Here is a 23,168-nt window from a genome sequence, read left to right on the forward strand (position 1 = left end):
CCTTGAATGTGGACACATTTGTATTTATCCACACGGTCACGATGACATACGTTATGTTACAGGGGTGAGTACATGGGAGGGACCCTCTGGTCACCTTAAGCTTGTTACCAGTGCATCTCTGATGGGGCTGTATTAGTGCCTGTGGCGTGGGCAGCTTCCACATCTCTAAAGCTTCATCAATGCTGTTTTATTAGGATGCAGGTTCATCCTAAATAAAAAAAAAAATGTAGTTAAAATGTTATTGTTTGCTTTTATACATTTTACTTTACTTTTTATATCAGGTGACCACTTTAGTTGCAATAATCAGTTATTTTTCTTTTTTAAAAGATATAATTTACACGTGTCACTCTTTTCCTGATCTATGCCCCTGCATTGAACTTTTTTGCAGACTCTCTCCTGCCAACAACCTTTTCAGTTTACCAGTCAAATAAAACTGAACCAAACTAAAAACAAAGTCAGCACCAGGCAAGGATCAGATCTACTTTATAAGGATTTATCAGCTCAGTAAATATCTATGTTTTACTAGAACTGTTACACAGACAGGAGAAATAATTGGTGAGAAATTATTTATAGGTTGAATTAAAAGAACTGAGGAAATGCATTAAAAGATATGTAAATAGCGTTGGTTGCAAATAGACCTTAACGGGTTAACTATAAATGATGATTAGAAGTTTACACAGGAGGAAGACTGGTAGTACTCTTGTCTCTGAAATGGGTAGAAACAAATAAGCCAGGAAATATTTTGGTATCTTGTTTCACTTCCTGCAAGCTTGAAATGCTTTTACACCAGGTGCCAAGGTATCTTCTTTAAAGTAGAAAGTAAACCTCCAGATATACAATTACCGCTCCTGAAGAAGGCTCATCCAGCAGATTTATTTTGTGGAGAAAAAGAGTCATGATGCAAAATTATTCAAAGAGCTGAATAATCTGGCTTTTTGGGGGGTTTTGTTTTCAAATCAACTAGATGAAATGATGTAATCACGAGCTAAGAAAAAGGTAGTCTTTTTTTTTTGTTTGTTTGTTTTCTGTGACTTGAATTCTTTTAGCAGCACTGACATCTAGTGGTTCGTAAACAGTAGCATCCTTGGCACAGATTCAACAAGGTGGTGGAAACCTTCAAAGGTTTTCTCCATATTGACATGACAGCATCACACAGTTGCTGCAGGTTTGTTGGCTGCATCCATGATGAGAATCTCTCGTTCCACCACATCCTAAAGCTGCTCTACTGGACTGAGATCTAGTGGCTGTGGATGTCGTTGGAGTCCAGTGAACTCATCGTCATCTTCTAGAAAGCAGCTGGAGATGATCTGAGCTTTGTGACTAATCAAAGAACAGCTGCTGTAAGTCTTATTAGGGAGATACAAACACAAAGCAGTTGAAAAGCCTTTATTACAGTGACATGAATATTTCAAACATAAATCCAACATAAATGAAAATGTGTTTGCATTTTCTCAGCTGAGTGTGTGTGTGTCGTGATCAGTATATGCCATAGGTTTGTTCCTTCCCGTCTCTGTATCGGTCGAGGTAGCGCAGGGGCTGTCCATGAGGGAATTTGACTTGTGGAGGGTGGTACACTGGAGGTCTGATGAACTCGAACACAGGCTCTCTCATGTCTGCAGGAGGAAGATGAAGGGAGAGTATTGATGGGCCGCATATCATTCATCATTCAATTTGAAGTAAAAAAGTGGGACTTACTGAGTGTGTTGTGGAAGGTGTTGGTGACAGATTCATCCCACTGGCACTGGAAAAAGGCCAGACCTGCAGGTGTCATGTGATCCTGGTGCTTTCTGTAGAAATCCATTGTCTTAAATGTGCGATCCATCAGGGAGTGGCTGAAGAGGAGCGACAACAGGTGCTCAGTATTCATAGGTGTTTTAAACATGAAACAAAATTACTTCTGATTTATGTCCAGTCTATCCATACTTCAAATCAGGAGTCTGTGATCCTGACTGACTTTTTCAGGGTAGGTCTTGATAGTTTCAGCAAGCTAAAGCTAAATCCCATTCTGCATGTATTACAAGAACATGGTCACATTTTAAAGCACTACTAGGCCTACTACTACAGACCCAGGGGCTGCTGAACGCTTATGTAATAATCTGCAAACATTTCTGTAGCCTGCGTTTTTCAAGAGTGTCAAATTTCTCAAACGTAACATTAAGCCTGCCATCTTTGCACTCGTAAAATATAAAGTAGCATTAACATGATTTACAAATAGCTGCATCAGTGTACTCAGTTCCAACCCCTATAAACTGCAACCCATAGAGGTTTCAATCCCTTTCAGTTCATTTCAACCTTTGCGGATTGTTTATATCAGATTAAAATGGGAGAAAGTGGCCAAGGTGACATTAACTAATGAAGACTGGACAAATACGTGGAAATCCCAGTTCTGTCCTTCAAGCTCAGACCTATGGAAAGAGTTTGGATGGAGAACATTACCAGATATCTTCTGACTCCACAAATGAGAAAAATATATATACTAGAGAGTAGAATCAGTCAGTGTTGGAGAATGTGTGGTAATTTATCTGAAATCACTTCAGCATGATGGGCTCTTTCTAAGCTGTAAATGTCACACTGACTGACTAGCAGGCCAGAACTAAGACTTCAAATTTGATATTCTTTCTATTAACTATATTTACTCAATATGTATTTCATGTTTACTATATTTTTATATTTACTCAAGCTTAAAATTATGTATGGATTTAGGAAGTAACAGAATTTGGGATATTGTGATCAAACTCCTGATTTAACCCCTGCTGCTCACCATGGCGACGGCCTGATGTCTTCCTGGAAGTCGATGGCGCCCTCCTGCTTGAAGAGGATGTAAATGTAACGGTGGAAGCCTGTTCCTCTGGCGGGGAAGGGGGGCAGGTAGTGACACAGCTCCTGTCCTGCCTGCACTGCTCCGGCTGGGATGTTGCCCCTACAGATTTACAGGCTGTTCAACACCTTTGTTTCTGACAGAATTCCATCCATTTATTTAGTTTTACATTGATTGCTGCATATTTTGAAGATAATGTGGATAGCAGGAAATTTAATCTTGATTTAAGTACTTACACGAGCCAGTGGACGTACTCTGCCTCATTATCCAGCAGATGCTCGTCTGGGAAAAAAAAGATGTTTTTTAAAATGGATGAAATATCTGTAAAAGTGAATCTACTGGTTACTTGTTCCTGAAACAGAGACCCTCGTTATCACAGTCTAGTGCTGACCTGGAGAGGTGAGCAGGAGGGTCCACAGTGACCCTTCCTCCGCATCGAAGCTAATGTTTGGAGTAGATGCTGCCTGGAGATAAAAGAAAAAGATGCAGTCTAGAGAAGATTTTTAAGATGGGTTGAAAACACAAACAGACATTTCAGGAAGTTCTTCTTTGTTTCTTCGACATACTTCAGTAGGTGTCAGCTGATTCCCATAATACACATGTTGTCCACTGTTTTCCTGGCCATGACTGATGTGGATCATGACTTGAGGTAGAAAATAAGCATTTGGGAAGAGATCTTTGAAGACCCCGTAGTGGTCTGCCAGTCTTCTTATGTGAAAGGGGGCGCTGCTCTTCTCCCACGTTTCCTGCACTCGATCCAGGGAGATCTTCACTGGTGGGGAAAAAAAGACAAGTGTCAACCACAGTCACTGAATGATAAGTTAATAAAGACGTTTCACTGGCAGCACTGGTGTGCTTACAGGTGCGCAGACGAGAAGCCCTCTCCAACTCAACATTCCTCTTATTCTCCTCCATCACCTGCTTCCTCTCCTTCACATTTTTGATCGTGTGAAGTTGATAGTACGGAAGTCCGATGTCCACTCGCTCAACACCTTCGAACACAACAAGATTTCATTGATGAAGTCAGCTTGCACATGTTAAGACCCTCTCCATGTCACCGGAACCTGCTGGCAAAGCACCATGAGTTTTTAGTCCTCACCATGCTCAGGATCAGCGTTTTCCATGTAGCTTCTGTAAGTCTTCCACCACACAGATTTCTTCTTGGCTTCTTCAGCTTGTTTGAAGTAACGGGTGTAGCTACGATACATCTCTAATGACTCCAGCTTTGCAACGTCAATGTCCTCATTGGGCATGGGACCCAGTGGAGGTACCCGTTTACAGAGGATGGCTGGGAAGGCAGAAAGCAATAAAGTTACATCACAAATAATGTTATGTAATCCATAAAATCATTCAGTTATACCAAAAGTTGTGTGAAAAAGAGATGATATTCTCTTTCAATTCTACACATCAGAACATTATAAAAAAAATTTGAACATTAGTTAAATACAACCTAATGTAAACAACAACACATGACACATCACAGCTTGTCAATCATTTAACAAAAAATAAAGATGTAGAAGTGTGTTAATTACAAAGTACAATTTTACTGCTTCAACAGGAATTAAAAGGGTACATACTGTAGCTGCCAGATGTTGCTAAACAAAATCATTTCATTAACAGCACCATGTTCGGTCAAAACACAACATATAAATGAAATTAAAAATAAATTATAAAACCAATCATATAAATTAGGAGAAACACCTCATACCAAGCACAGTGGTGGGGGGTTGATAATTTGGGACTGTTTTACAGCTAAAGGACCTGGACACCTTGCAGTCATTGAACTGACAAGGACTCCTGTGTTGGAAAAATGTACTTTCCCTTTTACCTTATTTTAAGATGTTCTTGAATTAGGAATTATAATATTTAAACCATGCATTCTTCCTGTCTGACTTCTGTTACAGTGACTGCTGATGACAAATGATTACTGAAGTTGGTATTTGATTGATGTCACCTGTTTATTTGCTTAAAATAATCATTCTAATAATAACGCCGCTGTTAGTTTGAAGTATACATTACAAACTTTTTTCTTCATTTTAAAGCGACACGAACATTAAATAAAAGTTTGTCATATTGAGGAGGAGCAGTACAGCATGTACCACCGGGGATTTGCTTCAAGCTAAAAATCTGATACGTGACGTTTTTATGAGAAAGAAGACCAAGCATTAATTTTCTAACTGTAAATATAATAAGAGGCAGCAAACTCTTAAATTACCTGTTGTCACTAACGTCCTCGCATTACTGACCCCTAAATCTTGCCAAATTCGCAAGGTAGTAGAGCAAACCGTGCGCAGCGCCATCTTGGAGGGGTTTGCCTTTTTTTCCTGGTAGCTACGGTAGCTGAGAGTAGTCAAATGAATCTAAACGCCGTGAAATCGCAGCAGTGTTCGCAAATTATCAAAAGAATAAACTTTCTTTTTCAAGCAAATATTTTGACAAAACTAAAAAAAATCTGATTATCAGATACAATATCAGAGGTGAGCTTGTGAATCCAACACGTTTGACAACGTAAATGCATAATGTAACGTAATATTGTCCATCCTTTACTTTCTGGACAGCACTTGAACGCATCATTTTTACGTGTGTCGTCATCAGAGAACGATCTCCTGTATTCACCACATTCATACTGTCCACGGATGTGTCTGCTAAAGTGGTAAGAACATCTATTGTATTATCTGTGTGTTATATCTTAGTTGTGGATATTCGAATAATTTTTATTTCGGCCTAAATTACGCGACTGTTTTAATATTGTAGATAGTTTTGTCCCAAAAAATACTAGCTAATGAAATGATTTAAATGAAGGCTAACGGTCGCTAACGTTAGCGTTCCCTTCCACTTGGCTAAGTTAATGTGGCTCATGTTGCCACCTGGACATAGCGTTGTGTATTGTTTTCTGGTCTTACAGCTGTCAATTGAATGAAATATGACAGTCTAAGAAGCCAGTTACACTGTTCAATTTCAGAGTGTTAGTGCTTGCTATTGTGTTTGTAATATCTCTGTTGTACTGTCATATTAAAAATAGTAAAAAAAAACAAAAAAAAAACTGCTTGTTTATACATGTTTCTTTTCTTGCAGATGTGTGTGCTTTCTCGTCAAATATGGAGTCTCAGAATTCAAATTTAATCTGTGCTATATGCCTGGAACGCTTTAAAATCCCAGTAACCATCCCCTGTGGTCACACCTTCTGTAAAAACTGCATCACTATTCACTGGGACACCAAGAGCAAGTCTGACATCGGCCCTCATTGCCCCATTTGCAATGAGGAGTTTAAAACAAGGCCCATTCTCAAGCGTAATGTGTCCCTGTCGGTCCTGACTGAAGCTGCAAACAGCACCAGCATGTCCTGTAGGGAGTCTTTGGTGAGGGGAGTTGATGGGGCGAGAGCCATGTTGCTGTGTGATCGACATAAGAAGCCTCTGGTTTATTACTGCAGGCAGGACAAAATGTCTGTGTGCTGTGAATGTGCCATCTCTGAGTGTGTAAACCATGACAAAGTCTTGTTGGAGCATGAGAGGGAAACACAAGAGGTATATTAACACAACAATACTACAGACTGCTTAGTATAGAATCAGAGCACTTCTTACTTTACCCCAACTGTAGTAAAGTGGTAATAGTTGTGCAATTACATGTTAAAATAGGCACTACACTCAGTCCATTGTGTTCTCTTTTTTAGCTACTACTGGAGAGAAAGAGTAATGAAGTGGGGAAACTCCTTGAAGAGACACAGAAAAATATAAATGACTTGGCTGAGAACATCAGTCAAGCTAAGGTGACTCCTATTTTTTTAATGTGAAAGAACGAAAGTTTAAAAAAGGTTAGTTTTCTTTTCGTATCTGAAAGGTGACTTAAAGACTGCTTAATATCTCTCACAACTTATTTGTTTTTTATAATCAGAGATCAGAAGTGTTTATGATCGCTCTAGATGTTGTGTGGGTAACCCAAAGGATCACGACATTCTACTAGAACGCCATTAACCACAAAGCAGACATTGATTGAATATTTTCCATCAACAGGTGACTCTTGAACAGACTTCAGCCTGGGTGAACGTCAAATTCTCCACCCTGATAAAAATCCTGGCTGAGAAGCAGGAGGCAACAGAACACTTCATGGAGGAGCAGAAGGAGGTGGTCATTGGGGAGGCGGAGGCACGGCTAGCCCAACTTGAAGAATATTCCCAGAAACTCAGAGAGAGCCATGAGCAAATAGCAGCTCTACATAACCTCGCTGACACAGACCTCATCAGGGTTTGTACCTCTGACAAAGGCTAATATTTAAATGCTTTGCTTTTGTGGAGTTCATTCCTGAAATCAGACTCGAACTTGTGAAAAAAAAAAGGATTTGGCAGGTGTCTCACCACAAAGAGCCCCTAAAAGCAGATTTTTGTTGGACACTTTGAGATTTGAATTGACCATACCTTTTAAGGTTGGTGAGTGTTAAGCAGGGACGTCCACCGCCAGTCCTCGAGAGTTACAGTCCTGCAGGTTTTAGATGTTTACCTGCTGCAACACACCTGACTGTTGGCATGTTGTCAAGTTCCAGGTGTACCACAACATAAAATGTAGACCTTTTTGTGGTAATCACTTTGTTGGAGAACAGCATGTTATACAACACGTACTTTACATTAAACAGTTGTACAATATGCATTTAAAAGTTTAGAAAAAGTCTAATTAAGTTCCGCTGTAAAGTTTAAAGTACATTTTAGGTTCATTCTGACATACAAAAAGCTGAATATCGATAACTTTCTGTTAGTAGTGTGTGTAGCTGAAGCTGACCTAAACCTACATGGAACAACAGTCAGGACAAACTAAGGACTTTTTTGTAGTTTATTTTTGGAGCAATTATAGTTTGATAGCAATAGCTTTAATTATGACTTCAGTCATAAGGGACATTCTCGTAGCAGAGACAGTTTCCTTTTCTAACACTTTACAAGTTCCTTCTAGCATCTTTCAGTGACCTCATGATTAAATGAAATTAGAAACACTTGATTATTCCCCTGAAGGAAATTATAATGTTGTAGTACAGCCCCCCCCCCCCCCCCCCCCCCCCCAAATATAAAACTGTTTCTCAATCCAGGTCATCAGGACCCCCTGCCCTGCATGTTTTAGAGGTTTCCAACTCCAGCACACCTGATTGACTGCTCGTCAACTTCTTTGCAAGCCTGCTAATGAGCCATTAATTTCAGTGCGGCGTGGTAAAGCACAGAAACATGTAGAAAATGCAGGGCAGGGGGCCTGAGGACCAGGACTGAGAAACATTGGTGCAGAGGGTGTGAAGAATTATTGTCCATTATGTGTGGCATTTTTCTCTGGACAATCAGGTCCAGCAGCTCTGGTTCTGATGCTGCTGCCCCAGCAGATGCTGCAAAGCTGGTTGAAGTCTCCACATCAGACTTATGGAAGATATGCAACATTCCTGGTGCAGACATTGAATGATCTCAGCTTCCTTAAGAAGTAGAGTCTGCTCTGTCCCTTCTTGTAGGTGGTTTCTGTTGAACTGCAAGGCACTTGTATTCCACTACCCCCACCTCTTCTCCCAGGATGTAAACAGTGTTTTTTATTAGTCATGTTTATACAAAAATCCACAAACACCTTTTTTGTTTGTGTTCAAGATGAGTGATTGTTTCTGCACCATCTTACAAGTCAACTGACCAGTTCTCTGTACTCAGCTTCTTTTCCATCACTGATACTCCCCACATCTGCAGAGTAATCAGAGTATTTCTGCAGATGACAGGACTCAGAGCTGATATCTAATAAAACAAATATAGTAATATAGTAAAATATACTATGTGTTTAATGGTCCATAACTACTTCCTTTCAGCTTTTTCTAATTATCATTGACATTTACCTTTTTTATTCACATCTCCTAAATGCTTATATCTTCACAGGAATCAACACTTATAGAAGTTCCACGTTTCAAGGAAATTCCCACCGACATCTCGCCAAACTTGCAGGATCGATTAAACTGCGTCACAGATGTCCTGTCCCGAGTCTCCAAGCTGGTTTCTGAGGACCTGGAGAAGGCTGTGAGTTCAGCTGTGGGTCAGGACCAAGACGGTAATCTGCCTCTGAGAGTGTTTTCTCTGTAGCAAGTTTGCCAGCAATTTATCCACGTTATAAACACCCATAATGTAATCTCATGTTGGTTGTGGTTTTCCAGGCTCTCCTCAGGATAAGAGACCAGTTCTAGCTGTGGTTCCCAGTCCTGCTGCTCCATGCCATCCTGGTGGGAAAGAAGGCCTCGGTGCTTGTGAGTCCTGCAAGATATTTTATGAATTTTTATAATATATCAAATTTTGATTTGGTAGATCTCTGAGATCTTTCTGACTCTTCCTTACAGACCGATGCTCTCTGACCTTTGACCCCCGCACAGCCAACGAACACCTGTTTCTGTCCCAGGAGTATCGGAGGGCGGAGCACCTGACCTCTGGACCACGTCCTGTGCCTGCCCATGAAACCCGCTTTGATCACACCTGGCAGGTGCTCTGCTTTCAGGGCTTCACCCATGGACGGCACTACTGGGAGCTGGAGGTGTCCAAACCGTGGGCCTACCTTGGGGTAATGACCGCTTATTGTGGTTGAGTCTAAACTAAAGTCATGAACTGGAGCATAATTATATTTTAAAGGCTGAATAATTAGGATTTATTCCTTAAAAATAATTTAAAATGTTCTCATTTGCTGCGAGGGATAAAAGGAAGCTTTATTTATTTTTCGGCACTCATTAAATTAATGTGTGGATGTATTAGTAGAGTAAATTGGAACGGACGCTCTCCATGTTTTTCTCTTTCGACTGCAGTTCTGATTTGAAACACTAGGTGTCAATGCTACTTATTTTGCCTTTAATGTTGTCCCCAAATATGTTTACATGCTTTTATGCACAGAAAAAACACATTATTATTCTTTTACTTTAAAATGCTGAAGCATATTTTGTCTCAAAAGTGCTCAGTCTGTTTCTGTTGGTCAGCTGTTCAAGTCAAAGTGTTGCCGTACAAAACACAAGTATCTAAAAAGCTACCTGCTAATAAGCTGTTCTGGAAATGTGCTGCACAGTGAGGGAGAAAAGTCAGAGAAGAGAAACCTGCAGTGCAAACGAAGAAATTTCCCCAACGCTGATTCTTCAGCTGCTAGCATTGCAGATACACACATTTGATGCCACTGATCAAACTTTGTTGGCAGTTCGGTTCAATGAGGTATACTTGAATTAAAATAATATGACACTATACTTTCTGGTGCTAAGTAACTTGACTGTAAAATAACTGTTTACTTTATAATTTAATGGTTCCATTAGTTAGCCAAACCACTGTCTAGATAACTTTCATTAACAGGGCTAGAGCCACCTAACCAGACAGATCTAATTTTATACATGTTTGTGTTTTAAGAATTATACAGTACTGATGTAACCATCTGTAGCTGACTAGATCGAAATAGATACATCCAAACCATTTTCCAATGGCAGGTTCGTCCATTTTCCTTCCGTTTATCCAAGATCAGGTTGCAGAGGGAGCTGGTACAGGAGGGAAATACAGACATCCTCCCAGCACTATAACATGTAAAACCACATAAGCTCTTCTTATCTGTCTTTAAGTTATATGTATTTCTACGTTTTCATGCCAACCCAACAAAATAATATAAAAATGTCAAGTAACCAAGAAGTCTCATTCCAACTTTATCCCCTCTGTTCTGTAAAGAATAAATAAATCCTTCATGTTATGACCCCTTTTAGAACTAGGGGAAGCGGGGTCAATAACAAAAAACCCACCGGACTCAAACTAAAAGATATACCAGTATTTATTCAAAACCCCAGGCAAATAACAATCTCTATATACACAAAAATAAATAAACCAAAATGTCCTAGGTATTATTAGTCCGGTTTTCAGTTATCCACACAATTAACAAAACAAATAACAAAAGGTGTCCTTATTTCAAGGTTAACAAATTACAACTTAACACAACAAATGTAGAGCTAATAGAAAACAACCAAAACAATCAGCTTAACAAACTAAATGTCTTATCTCCCAAAACACAAACAAAAAGCTCTCCTATTGAGACTAGTTAACAATACAAACTTAAATCAGCTATTCAATTATGAGAGTGTCTCTTCTCAACTCTCTACAAAATTACACAATCGTGTATCCAAACTACCAAAAAAGGGAAATCTAACGGCTTTAAACAATACTACTACAGACCAGCGTCTCCGACAATCCCAAGGCAAACTGTGGGTCTCAATGGATCACAGCTGCCACGAATGCAGCCTCATTCAGTCTTTTAAAGATCCAGGTGTTCTTGGATAGGTCTCGAGGCAGGAAGTGCGGGAGTGGCAGCGTCCAATCCTGACGAAGGAGGGTTGGTCTGCAGACGGAGGAAGAAGCAGCCAATCACAGAGGAGGATGGTGCAGAGGCTGTTAACCGGCTTGACAGCCAATGGTCGAAATGTTCCTGTTCAGCCGGCTTTGCATGAAACACGGTCTCAGGCCAGAGGCCTGGGGACGTGACACTTCACATGAACTCTCAGACTCTTATCTCAAAGAAAACAGATGGAAAATGCTACAGGACCTCTACCTGGGCTTGGGAGGCTTCTTTCTGGAAACTAAATTGTGAAAATGGTTTTGAACATTTCTTTTTAACCTGAGTAGAGAAATTTAGAAACACAGACAAAAATCTAGCTAGCTTTGGCTTCCAGCTGTCCTTTAGCAGAATAGCTGCTGTTTGACACATAAATGAAACTGGAATAGTGGAAATACAGAAACAAGAACACATATCTAGAATTAAATAACCTTTTTTCTACAAACTATGACTGTTGCACATCAACAACTAAAAGCCATGAACATCATGCTGGGTTGATTATGTTGTAATAGCAATGCTATCCATCACAAAAGACATATTTAGTTTTTTTCCCCTCATCTGTATAATATAACATTCAGTGAACACGTCACGTTACGCTGCAAGACCAACCGGAGTCGTACATGATAACATAATAGCAAATAACACGATAATATTTCATTTCAGTGTTACGTTAGCTAAACATTAGCATCATTTTTGTTTTGAGTTAGTGGAGCAAAAGTAGAAACAGAAACAGGAGTTGTATACCTTTGACCAGCTCATGACAAAACAGGTGACAAATGTTCATTTCCCCCATTTTTACATCCACACTCTGCTTCTCACCAGGTAACCTACGAGACTATCCCCAGGAAGGAGAAGGGAAAGAGATGCATGGTGGGTATGAACGAACTATCGTGGAGCCTGCAGCTGGACGAGCACCAGCTCTGCGCCTGGCACAACGGGCGGCGGGAGACGCTGGCCGGCCACTCCCATCACAGCCGCATCGGCATGCTGCTGGACTACGAAGCTGGGACGCTCACCTACTACGGAGACGGGCAGACCAGGCTCCACTCCTTCCACTACGCCTTTACCCAAGAGCTGTTCCCCGCCTGCTGGATAGGAGAGGGAGTCTGCATCACCCTCTGCTCCACATGAGCTATGTAGGGAGTTTAGTCACAGGAAGCAATATGAATCATGGCCACAAGCTGACTCAGCACAGAGAATCCCTTTCTCCCTGTAGGAAGCTTTCATCTTTTTTTCTTCCTCTGATACAACAGCTGCCTTCCTGAATAGTTAAAAACAGGAGCTGAGTCTGGTAGACTTTCCTTTCCCCACAACTTCAGCTCTCCTCCTTGACTACAGCTCAAGTTCACACCATTTTCATCTGGTTTGTTTCACCTTCTAAAAACTTTAAAAACGGGTTGTTGGGCTTACAAGCAAAAAGTACGATTAAAAAGAAATCCTAAATTACAAAAAGTTCATCTCCTCCCATGCTGGAGAACATGTTGCTAATAATTAATGCCACTTTTCAAAATGTTTTTTTTTAGATTTACAGATGATGCCATAAAAGTGAAGAGCTCTGGTATGAGTGTGTTTGGTTGACGCGTGAGCACAGGACTACAACTAACACTTATATCTTACACTACTGAAGTATTTTCGTTGGAGTGTGGTAAATTTAGATGGTCTTAAAAATTTCATGAGGGGATGAGGGTGTACGCTGCCAACTTCAGTTGCACGTAGGTCAGATTTGACTGTGCCTGACTCCAGCTGACTTTAAGCATCGCTACGAGTGAGCTGAGATGTTTATGTGGTACACAACCACCACGTGTTGCTCTTTCACCTACATTTTTTGATTGTTGTTTTTCTGTTTCTGCTTCACCCTTATCACACAGATGCAGAATTTCAGTCACATTGATAACATGCATTCTTTGCAAGTCTGAGCTAGTCATTCATCACTTCCTTTATTTACTCTGTATGAGTGCATGTAAGAGTGAATAATTATGTTCTTACATCTTCAGACCTCTCTGTGCTTTTCAAATTCCTGCTTCATCTGCAGAAGTCCAAGACAAAAAGACCACTGCTCCATTTTAATGACTTTGGTCTGTTGGATATTGTTGCAACATACACCCACCAACCGCTCGCTTTACACAAATATCTAATCAGCCAATCACATGGCAGCAACTCAGTGCATCTAGTCATGTAAATATGGTGAAGACGACTTGCTGAAGTTCAAACTGAGCTTCAGAATGAGGAAGAAAGAGGATTTAAGTGACTTTGAAACATTTGATCTACTGGGATTTTCACACACAACCATCTCTAGAAGAGAAAATATCCAGTGAGCATCAGTTGTCTGGACCAGAATGTCTTGTTGATGTCAGAGGTCAGAGGAGAATGGGCAGACTGGTTGGAGATGGTAGAAAGACAACAGGAAGTCAGATAACCAAATTTCCATTTCATCTGCCACATTCAGATGCTAGGCTCAAAATTTTGGAGAAACATGAAAACATGGATCCATCCTTCCTTGAATCAACAATTCAGGCTGCTTGTGGTGTAATGGTGTGGGGGATATTTTCTTGGCCCACTTTGGGCTCCTCAGTACCAACCTACCTACCTGAGTATTGTTGCTGACCATGTCCATCCCTTTATGACCACAGTGTGGCATCTTCTGATGCTACTTCCAGCAGGATAATGCACCATGTCACAAAGCTCAGATCATCTCCAGCTGCTTTCTAGAACATGATGATGAGTTCACTGGACTCCAACGACCTCCACAGCCACCAGATCTCAGTCCAGTAGAGCAGCTTTGGGATGTGGTGGAACGGGAGATTCTCATCATGGATGCAGCCGACAAACCTGCAGCAACTGTGTGATGCTGTCACGTCAATATGGAGCAAAACCTCTGCGCTGAATGTTTCCACCACCTTGTTGGATCTATCACACCAAGAATTAAAGCAGGTCTGGAGGAAAAGGGGTCCAGCCTGGTACTAGCAAGTGGGCTTGACACAGTTTCATCATTGGGGATATCTGTACAGATATTCAGCCTAACACTGATATTGGTCAGTATTCAGCTTCTTAACTGCAATCAGTTAAAGCTGAATAACCTGAGGCAGTTAGTGGTTGATATTTATCTGGTCGCATTAAATTTGGTCTGAAACTGCTTGATTTCCTTCAATATGTTTTTACCCATACGTCCCAGATATATCCAACATCCGCTCACGTTTTACTTTTTACAATCCAAAGTAGTACAATCTACTACTCCAGAGCTTTGACAAAACCTCTGACCTTTTCTTCCACACACACAGTATATCAGCCACTCCTTGTCTAATGCACAAACCGGACCAGCAGACAGGAATAACGCCCTCTATGAACACTAACGAAGGTTAAGACCTTTTTCAGAACCTTCCAGAAAAAAAACACCTAGAAACCAAGCCTGAATAGTTTTTATACACGACCAGGTGTTTCATGTGCAGCTCCTTTCTCCTTAAAGCACAGAGACAGAAACACAATTTCACTTTATTACTGATAAAAGTATAAACTTAAATGTGGTGGAAACTCAACCAGTCTGACCAGTGAGACAATGGAGACAGCTGACAGGTATTCTTCTGTTGCCACGTAAATGATTGAAGACATTATAACGGTACCACACCAAACCACTGAAAGTATGATCACATTATGTGAGAAACACTGAACTGACTGTATTAATTTATATTTCATCTGTTGGGCCACGTAGACACTGAGAATCATTGAGGTGGTGATGATTAAACTAGACTTTTTTAATGTAACCCTTTTCTAAACATGTATGAATTGTTTTGCTTTAAGATGTCATGAAGGTCTGAATTATTTTTAAATGATTTTTTATAAAAAATGTTTCCCTGAAATTAACCCCTTAATGCCTACATTTGTAATGGTATAAAACACAGTAAAATAAAGAAAAAGACTTGAATAAAATGCAGTTAAGTAAATTGATAAAAATAATGATGTAATTTGTAGCAAATTTGCAACACCAGGCATCAAGGGGTTAAAGGGATGAAAAGGGACAGATCAGTACTTCTCATCAGGCAAATTATCAGCATGAACACACAAATCATTAAGACTGGAGTCATTAGCCTGAGATGTGGACATTGTTTTGCTGGAATATGTGTTTATGGCCATTTTCCTTATTTATATATATATACATATATATATATATATATATATATATAAACCTAGATTTTGAGCACTTTGAGCATAATTGTGAACTTTGGCATGTTGAGGCTGCATCATTGGGAAAACTGCTGTGGATTTGCACAACTGGTCCAAACAGTGCAGACAAGGACTACTGACTGGTAGGGAGAAGACGAGCACGTTTCCTGGCACGTTGCTCATTTCTGCTGATGGCGGAGTACGTGTCGGTGTGGACATTTAACACCCGTCAACGATGCCGAGCATAGAAATAAGGACAATTCTGTTCCACCAGTCAAAAGCCATTTATTAAAATCCAATCTAATGCATACATGCATCAGTTGAGATCATGCTTTTTTTCCCCTCTTGAGCCATTTTACACAAATTATTCAATAAATTAGTTTGAAATAAATACAGAGCTTTGTTTATTGTACATACAGCCATGACAGAGCAAACGGGAGCCCGATGCATAGCAGAGAATCAGCCAGGGATGTGTTACAGATACAATAAATAGATTAGTGACCACAGAGGAAGAGTAGACGATCAGATACTGAGCTTCTCAGATCAGACCTGAAACTGCTGAGTCAAGATCACAAGCACACAAATTACAAAGTGAGAAAGTCCTCGAATGCTTCTGTTTCTATCTACAATGGTCCAAATGGATGTTGGAGGGGTGAAAGGTGAAGCGGGCTGGCGGTGAGTCTGACCATGTGTTTTCCTGAAGCCTATAGGAGTATGACAAAACAGGAAGTGACATCATTTTTGGTGACTGCTCTGCTCTTGCACACTGTAAAGATTAATCCCTCCTGGCAGTTGGTCCCTTCTGGCCCCGGTCGCTCTCTGATCTAATCCAGGATCAGGGACTCGGTGCTGGGGCTGGACGCCGCTCTAATCTTTGTGGTTGTCTCACCCACTAAAGTATGTCAAAGCGGAAATCTGCTCCATACACAAAACCTATTTCTCCCTTTAGGTCCGTGTTCTTGAGAAAATATCTCCTTTTAAAAGTCTACATAGTTAAAAGCCTGTACACACAAATAATAGAAAAATAAACAACTGCTTTCAGCTTACAGGTTAGCAAACTATCATCATCAGATCCAGTCTTATTTAATAGTGATAGAAAATTAGAAGTTGCTGAATCTATAGTTTAAGGTGGCGGTATGATTCTTGGGACACTTGAAAGGCAATAAATACTAAACCAGCTGTCAGATTCAGACAAAAAGCCCATAAATCCTAACCACTTTGGCCTTTCTAAAAGACTATTAACACTTGTTCTCTGCTCCTTTCCATCAAGTAAAGGTGCTTCGGAAATGAATGACAAGACAATTGCATTAACATGAATGCAAAAGGTAAAGAGAACGAGGCAAGAAAGCAATAAGAAAAAAATGGAGGATGAGTTCTGAGAAAGAAAAGAAAGAGAGAATGTGTTAAGAAAACTGGAAAAAGAAAATACTTCGACCCTTTTGATGTCCAGTTAATGACATGATAGTAGAGGAGACTAGGATGAGGACTATATCAAGCAGGTCTACTGGTTCTTCTTGTCCTCCGGAGGGGAGTAGGGAGGAGGCTTGTCCTGAAGAGAGATTAAATATGACTAAATCAGCTCAGGATTTAAATAAACCTTCATGTGTGGTTCAGACAGATGTGTTGGGAACTTACCTGTGGCAGGTACACATGTGTGGGAGGCAGAGTGACGCTGCTGGCGCTCGCTGCTGCCTCGGCTGCTTTGGCCTCCGCTGGGAAGGACAGAAAGACGTGAAAAGGTCTTTAATGAAACACGGACCATGTTAAACTGGGATATTTGCTGTTTGCTAACAGTGTGAGGATCATTATCCTGCTGAAACATCCAGCTAAAATCTGACTTCTGAGCCAACATATTAAAGCTGCCTTTGACATAATGCAGAAATTACGTTTGAGTCATTGACTGCTAACTGCTTGGACCTCGAAGCGGTGATGTTACACCAAAAGACCATCCTGTCTAATTATAACTTACTGGCAAAATAGTTTGGCATCAATGTCCTTTTTGCAGTGTGGAAAATTTAGCTCCTCACTGACTAATCATTAATGAACGCCAAGACCTGATTATCATGAGGAAAGGAGCATCTTACTAATGGCCTATTTTAGTATATATATTTTATTGTTTTCATTTTTTTGTTGTTTTTCTTTGTGTATTCAGGTGTGTGTGTAGCTGACATGCTGAGTCAGCTCAGTTATGTGAGCAACACGTGATCACTGCAGAGGGACCTGGAAGACAGTCAGGACCTCAAGGCGGAAGAAACCGTCACTCATGTTTTAATTTTACTCACATTTCATGCTGATGGTGTAAAACTATGTGACACCACTGACAAACGGTCTAACGAATGATTGGCTGGCCCTGATTATAGGAAGCATCGCTGCATGTCGGCACGGGCGTATCCATACTCTGGAATCAATATCTGCCCTTTAAAACTGGATTTGATAGTTTTTTAAAAATGTCGTTACACTTTGCTCATACAAAACATGCTGTTGGTTTTTCACTTCTGAGAGTTTTAGGCACTAAAATCACATGTTAAACCAGCTGGTGCATTTCTTCCACGTCACATGACTACAGTAGCCTATCAGATGTTATGATGATGATGATGATGATGACGACGTGTTTTAAATATATTTTACTGGTTACTCTAATTCTGTGTTATTTCTATATAAGAAATGTAATTAATTCATATTAATTTGTAGTCTAATTATTTTATAATCATTTTAAATAATTAAATTTAATGTTATATTTAATTTACTCATTTACTCAAAAAACAGAATTTCTTCCAAGTATTTATATCCATGTTTTTTTTATCTTTTTTAAATTTCATATTACCCTTAATACAAAGATTGTAAAGCACACTATACAATTGTGCGATCTTCCTTTAAGGGGCAAAAAGTATTGGCATCAATACTGATTAAAAAGGACAATAAACTAATGGTATTGTATCGAACTTAGAACTGTTGGTATTGCACATCCATAGCAGCACGATTACAGGTGAAACACAAATTACTACAACCATCTACAATTAAATTCACTATATATAGTTACACCAGCAGCTAAAGACTATTAAGAAGATTAAATGTAGCAGAAATTTTGCAACTTAAAAAGATAAATAACGTCTATTTTTTTCACATTGAACGAATATTTTGTGAAGAAACTGAGAACAAGCACACAGTCAATTTATTATTATTATTATTATTATTATTATATCTGTTGGAGCCTCTGTGTCTGAGACTGACCTGCTGCTGAGGAGGGGAGGTCCGGGTCATGTGGTGGTTGCTGACCCAGAGGAGCAGAATAAGGAGGAGGTGGTACGTAGCCTGCAGAGGCATCAAACGCTGGAGGGCTGGGGTAAAATCCACCTGGATAGGAGCAGCAGAGAGATGCAAAGAAGACCACATTTTCAGGGGGGGTTTAAACAAAGTTTCAGCTGATGACACAATAACAGTTCTGATTGTCTTTACCTGCAGGAGGAGGGTTGGGGTAGGAATAGCTGGGTGGAGGTCCTGCAGGGTACATGCCATTGGCAGGGGGAGGAGGGTAAGCGTAGGCCCCGTTAGCCATGTAGGGGCATCCACCAAAGCCAGGGGTCACAGGCTGTCCTCTAGATGCTGAAATGTATAAGCTAAGCATTAGATGGTCAATTAAGAGGTCTGTGAAACAACAGCAGTTTGGCTTAGAGCTGGGCAATATGACCTAAAAATAAAAAAATATCTAGGATTTGTTTTAAGCCAAATCTAATTTCCAGTTTTACTTTTTTTATCTTCTTCTTCTTTGTCTGCTTTGTTACCATACCCTGGGATGCAACCTGCATCATGTACTGGCCGAACTCTATGGCTCCTCCAGCTGCAAAGATGAGCTTGAATGTTGCACTGCCTTCCCAACCACCTATAAGAGATATTACACACACGCAAGAAACCAAACAAACAAAAAAAAAACATGTTCAATTTAATCCATTTGTCCCTGAGAAGAAATTTGTGGCACACAGAGTAGTTTTCAGGTTTCATGATATATGGTAAGTAAAACAACAAAAGACAAAAAAACAACAAGAAGCGGGTTAGTAAAAACAAGCAGCTATGAAATTTGGGCAAAACACACAAAGTTATGGTAAAAAAAAAAGTGTAAATATAAACAGTAAATTAAAGATAAGAAAGTAACGTGATAGAAATATAAAGTTTGATATAGTATAGTGCAGTAGTATGACATGTATAATCTATATTCCATAGCAATAGTGTAATATATTTTATAGTATATCATGTACTAGTGCAGTACACTATGTAATAATGATGTAATAAAGTATATGGTGTAAACAGTATTAATTATAATAATCATAATAAGTGGTGTATTATATTATACAGTGTAATACACTACAATACACTATTATATATGTTAAAATGAACAGTTGGTTAATGATAACATGATGTAGAATAAAATTAAATTGTAATAATATAATGCTCCCTGTTAAATCTAGGATAAAAAAAATGAATTCTTCACCTCACATATAAAGCTCTCCATGACCAGACACCAATATATATCAAAGCTCTCATAGTTCCAGCTTTCAGACTGCAGGTCTACTTGTGGTTCCCAGAATCTCTAAGAGTACAATGGGAGGCAGAACCTTCGGCTATCAGGTCTCTCTCTCATGTAACCAGTTCCCAGTTTAGGTTTGGGAGGCAGTCCCCCTCTCTACCTTTAAGATCAGGCTTAAAACCTTCCTTTTTTGATAAATCTTATAGTTAGGGGTGGTTAGCCATCCTTTAGTTATGCTGCTATGGGCTTAGACTGCTGAGGGACGTCCCATGATGCAGTGAGTACTTCCTTTTCATCTCTATCCTTCTTATCTATAAACATATGACAGCAATGGCATCGTCCCCTCTCTCAGGAGGTCTTCCTAGCTAAAAGTTGCAGTGTCTGTTGGTCTCTCTTTCCTGTCCTCTGCACCTCAACCGGTCAAGGCAGATGACTGCCCAGGTTCTGCCAGAGGTATTTTGTTCCTGTTAAAACTGAGTTTTTCCTTTCCACTATTGCCTCTTGCATGCTCAGGATGGGGGATTGGATCAAAGTCAAGATTCAATACTCTCGATCTCTTGGTTTTCCTTAATTTGGCTGTTATTTATTACCAACTGGCTCAAATTGATTAGTCTGTAAAGTGCCCTGAAATGACATTGTTGTGAAGTGGAGCTATACAAATAAAGCTGAATATAATATAATATAATATAATATAATATAATATAATATAATATAATATAATACACAGAAGACTGCATGTCCATGTGCTGCCACAGACTAAATGACACACAAACACCTACCTCCAGGCTCTGCATTTACACTGCCCTTAATGTAATTGGCCCCCAAAACAGGTTGTTTGATCTCACAGCCCTTTATCAGGTAGAAGGGCATCATAAAAGACTGCAGCGCATCCCGTCCTTTAGCCAAGAAGATCACCTGGGATAAATCAGCAGCAGTTAACATCATCTCAACATTCAGAACTTTCCTCTTCAAAGCCTTAAAGACACAACTTAACCCGAGCTCTGCAGACACCTGACTCCCCTCGCTTACCCTGTACGGAGTCAGGTAAACGCTGCCCTTCTTGCTCTTTTTGAAAGCTTCAGGCAGGCTCTCCGCATCACAGAAGGTGATCTCCACATTGTCATAGCTCATCAGCACACTGGTGACAGAAAAATACTGTTAAAATATAACACTAAACATGGCAGACCTGAAAATAAGCAAGATTTATACAAAATATTGTTAAACAAAACAATTTACTCAAGCCCCACTTTTATAATCCTTGACTTAACAGCTTAAAAATGAGATCATTGGGTTATTGTGCAACTGTCCAGAAGCTAAACATGGCTCATCACTTGCTCTCAGTATAGTAAAAGGATTAGACTTTCTTGCCATCTAGTGACAGAGCTTACAACTGATTCACAGGGTTTATTATTTCTCTGCTGACTGTTCTAGAAGAATCTCTCGTGAGAGTTTCCAAAAACTGTGGATGAAACTAAACAAAACATTTTATGAAGGAGCAGGCCACTGCGCGCATGGTGGAATCTGTGCAGCAGCACAGCAAAGCAATGCACCACATGCTAATCTCCTGCTACACTCACAATAAATAACATCCTCAAAGATGGAGCAAATTATACATATAATACCTTCACGATTAATTTATCTAGTATCTCCCGTGAAGCATGAATTGTGAGTCGGCGGTGATGATATAATAGGTTGAAGGCCATGTTTGGGCTATGAGACTGAATCGGTCCTGTACCACGCGAGGCAATTATTAGTTAAATTAAAAACAAAACGCATTCAGGTGTTGTTATTGTTGTCTCGCGATTATTAAGTCGGTTTCTGTGTCATGTACCAAACAGGGCTTAGTTGAATTATCTAATGTAATAAACGGGTTTCATTGTGTAGTCAGCAAAACACATTTTTTGACAGACGTGTTGGATAATCTGATGGTAAAAGTTAGAATAATAACAGTTAGCAGCCTGGTGTGTGCGTTTGCGTGTATTACTCTGGTAAATATTTTCAAATGTGCACTACTGCTGTTAAATAAACATTTAATTATCGGTCAGGGCCACAATATGTTAAAATGACTTTGATACAATGGTTGGTGTGGATGAGTGTAACCATTAGCTGCTAGCCTAACACCAGCTAACGTTACCTTTCGCTGTTGTTAATGATGACTCCGCCGGACTCCGAGTGGTTATGGTTCAGAGTCATGGCGACGGCCCCCCAGTCGCTCTCACAGTAATGAACACAGGGTGAGTTACGCTATCTGGAAAAACGTAATCTACAGGCTTTTCAAAAGCTTCACTAGCTTCTCTCTTCTCGTTGGTAACGGTTGTTATGAAAACGCTGCTGTGTCTCTGGAGCTGCACCTGCCCTTCCGCCACGAGTCAGAAACGCCCACAACATGACGTCACGACTGCTTAGAAACGTTAACTAAAATAATTTTGTTTTGTATGTAAGAAGGATCGCCTATTTACTTTAACTCACTGACAGTGTAATGGCATGCACGTAAACCAGTATTTAATATGCCCTGGAAGAGATGGGATTAAGTGATTGGTGTAAAATAATGTGTGATGTAAGCGTTACTGTGCCAGAAGTTTCTACTGGGTTCTATACCAAACTGAGGGGTTTAAGCTGTGAGTACTTATAAAAATGGTAGTAATGGTAAGTTCCACAATACAAGATGGCTCATAGTTTTGCCTTAAAAAAGGATTAACTTTCCATTACAGCACAGTTAGATTTCTTTTTAGACAATATCTGTAAAACAAAAAAACAAAACCAACTAACAAAAAATAGTAAAATATCTGCAAAAACAAAACAGACAAACAAACAAACAAACAAACAACAACAACAACAATAATAATAATAATAACAAAGGTAATGTCGTGGTTTGTGGGGTTTTGTTGTGTTTTAGTTTTCTATGATCTTTTGTATTGAAATTTCATGAATGATTAACAAGTTCTTTCTGCACGATGGTATGGTGATGTGCACCGTTGCCTCACAGCAAGTAGATCACTGGTTCACTGGGAGAATTTTAACAGGGGCCTCTCTTCTCTCCTCAGAAAAGGCTTTGAGATGTTGCATGCATGTAAATAAATGTAATAGGCCGCATTTTCAACTATGTTGGGTCAATCACTGAGAAGCAGGACACCACAGTGTTAAAAAAAAAACCTCATGTTGAAAGTGGCAAGGCTAAGACCTAGACAGGAAATCTGTCGGGTGAGTGATTTATTGAAATTTATGACATCACAGCGTTGTACTGAAATTCACCATCCATCAGGGACACGCCCTGCAGCGCAGAGCAACAATTTTCACCAGAAACCATCAACTTGTTTGGTGCTATCTGACC

At 39.8% G+C, this 23,168-nt stretch overlaps 3 protein-coding genes across 3 annotated transcripts; 1 reads left to right on the forward strand and 2 right to left on the reverse strand.

Annotated features, from left to right (window-relative positions):
• Positions 1–1,371: 1,371 nt before the first annotated feature.
• On the reverse strand, positions 1,372–5,151 carry mrpl38 (mitochondrial ribosomal protein L38). The gene is made up of 9 exons (XM_041973321.1): positions 5,034–5,151; positions 3,918–4,106; positions 3,679–3,810; positions 3,385–3,590; positions 3,210–3,282; positions 3,055–3,100; positions 2,762–2,920; positions 1,696–1,832; positions 1,372–1,613 (listed from the first exon to the last, which is right to left on the reverse strand). The coding sequence occupies exons 1-9, from the start codon at positions 5,116–5,118 to the stop codon at positions 1,477–1,479; spliced, it is 1,164 nt and encodes a 387-aa protein (XP_041829255.1). The 5' UTR covers positions 5,119–5,151; the 3' UTR covers positions 1,372–1,476.
• Positions 5,152–5,287: 136 nt separating this feature from the next.
• Positions 5,288–13,372, forward strand: trim65 (tripartite motif containing 65). Its single transcript, XM_041973316.1, has 8 exons — positions 5,288–5,471; positions 5,894–6,345; positions 6,492–6,587; positions 6,832–7,062; positions 8,703–8,871; positions 8,975–9,064; positions 9,155–9,372; positions 11,980–13,372. Exons 2-8 carry the CDS (start codon positions 5,917–5,919, stop codon positions 12,286–12,288), a joined length of 1,542 nt encoding a protein of 513 aa, XP_041829250.1. The 5' UTR covers positions 5,288–5,471; positions 5,894–5,916; the 3' UTR covers positions 12,289–13,372.
• A 2,212-nt stretch (positions 13,373–15,584) lies between these two features.
• On the reverse strand, positions 15,585–22,222 carry wbp2 (WW domain binding protein 2). Its single transcript, XM_041973325.1, has 8 exons — positions 21,972–22,222; positions 20,867–20,975; positions 20,617–20,752; positions 19,103–19,195; positions 18,772–18,918; positions 18,547–18,669; positions 16,951–17,027; positions 15,585–16,864 (listed from the first exon to the last, which is right to left on the reverse strand). The coding sequence occupies exons 1-8, from the start codon at positions 22,028–22,030 to the stop codon at positions 16,817–16,819; spliced, it is 792 nt and encodes a 263-aa protein (XP_041829259.1). The 5' UTR covers positions 22,031–22,222; the 3' UTR covers positions 15,585–16,816.
• Between the last annotated feature and the right edge of the window lie 946 nt (positions 22,223–23,168).

The sequence above is a fragment of the Melanotaenia boesemani genome, chromosome 21 (assembly GCF_017639745.1).
Source record: "Melanotaenia boesemani isolate fMelBoe1 chromosome 21, fMelBoe1.pri, whole genome shotgun sequence".
Lineage (NCBI taxonomy): Eukaryota > Metazoa > Chordata > Actinopteri > Atheriniformes > Melanotaeniidae > Melanotaenia > Melanotaenia boesemani.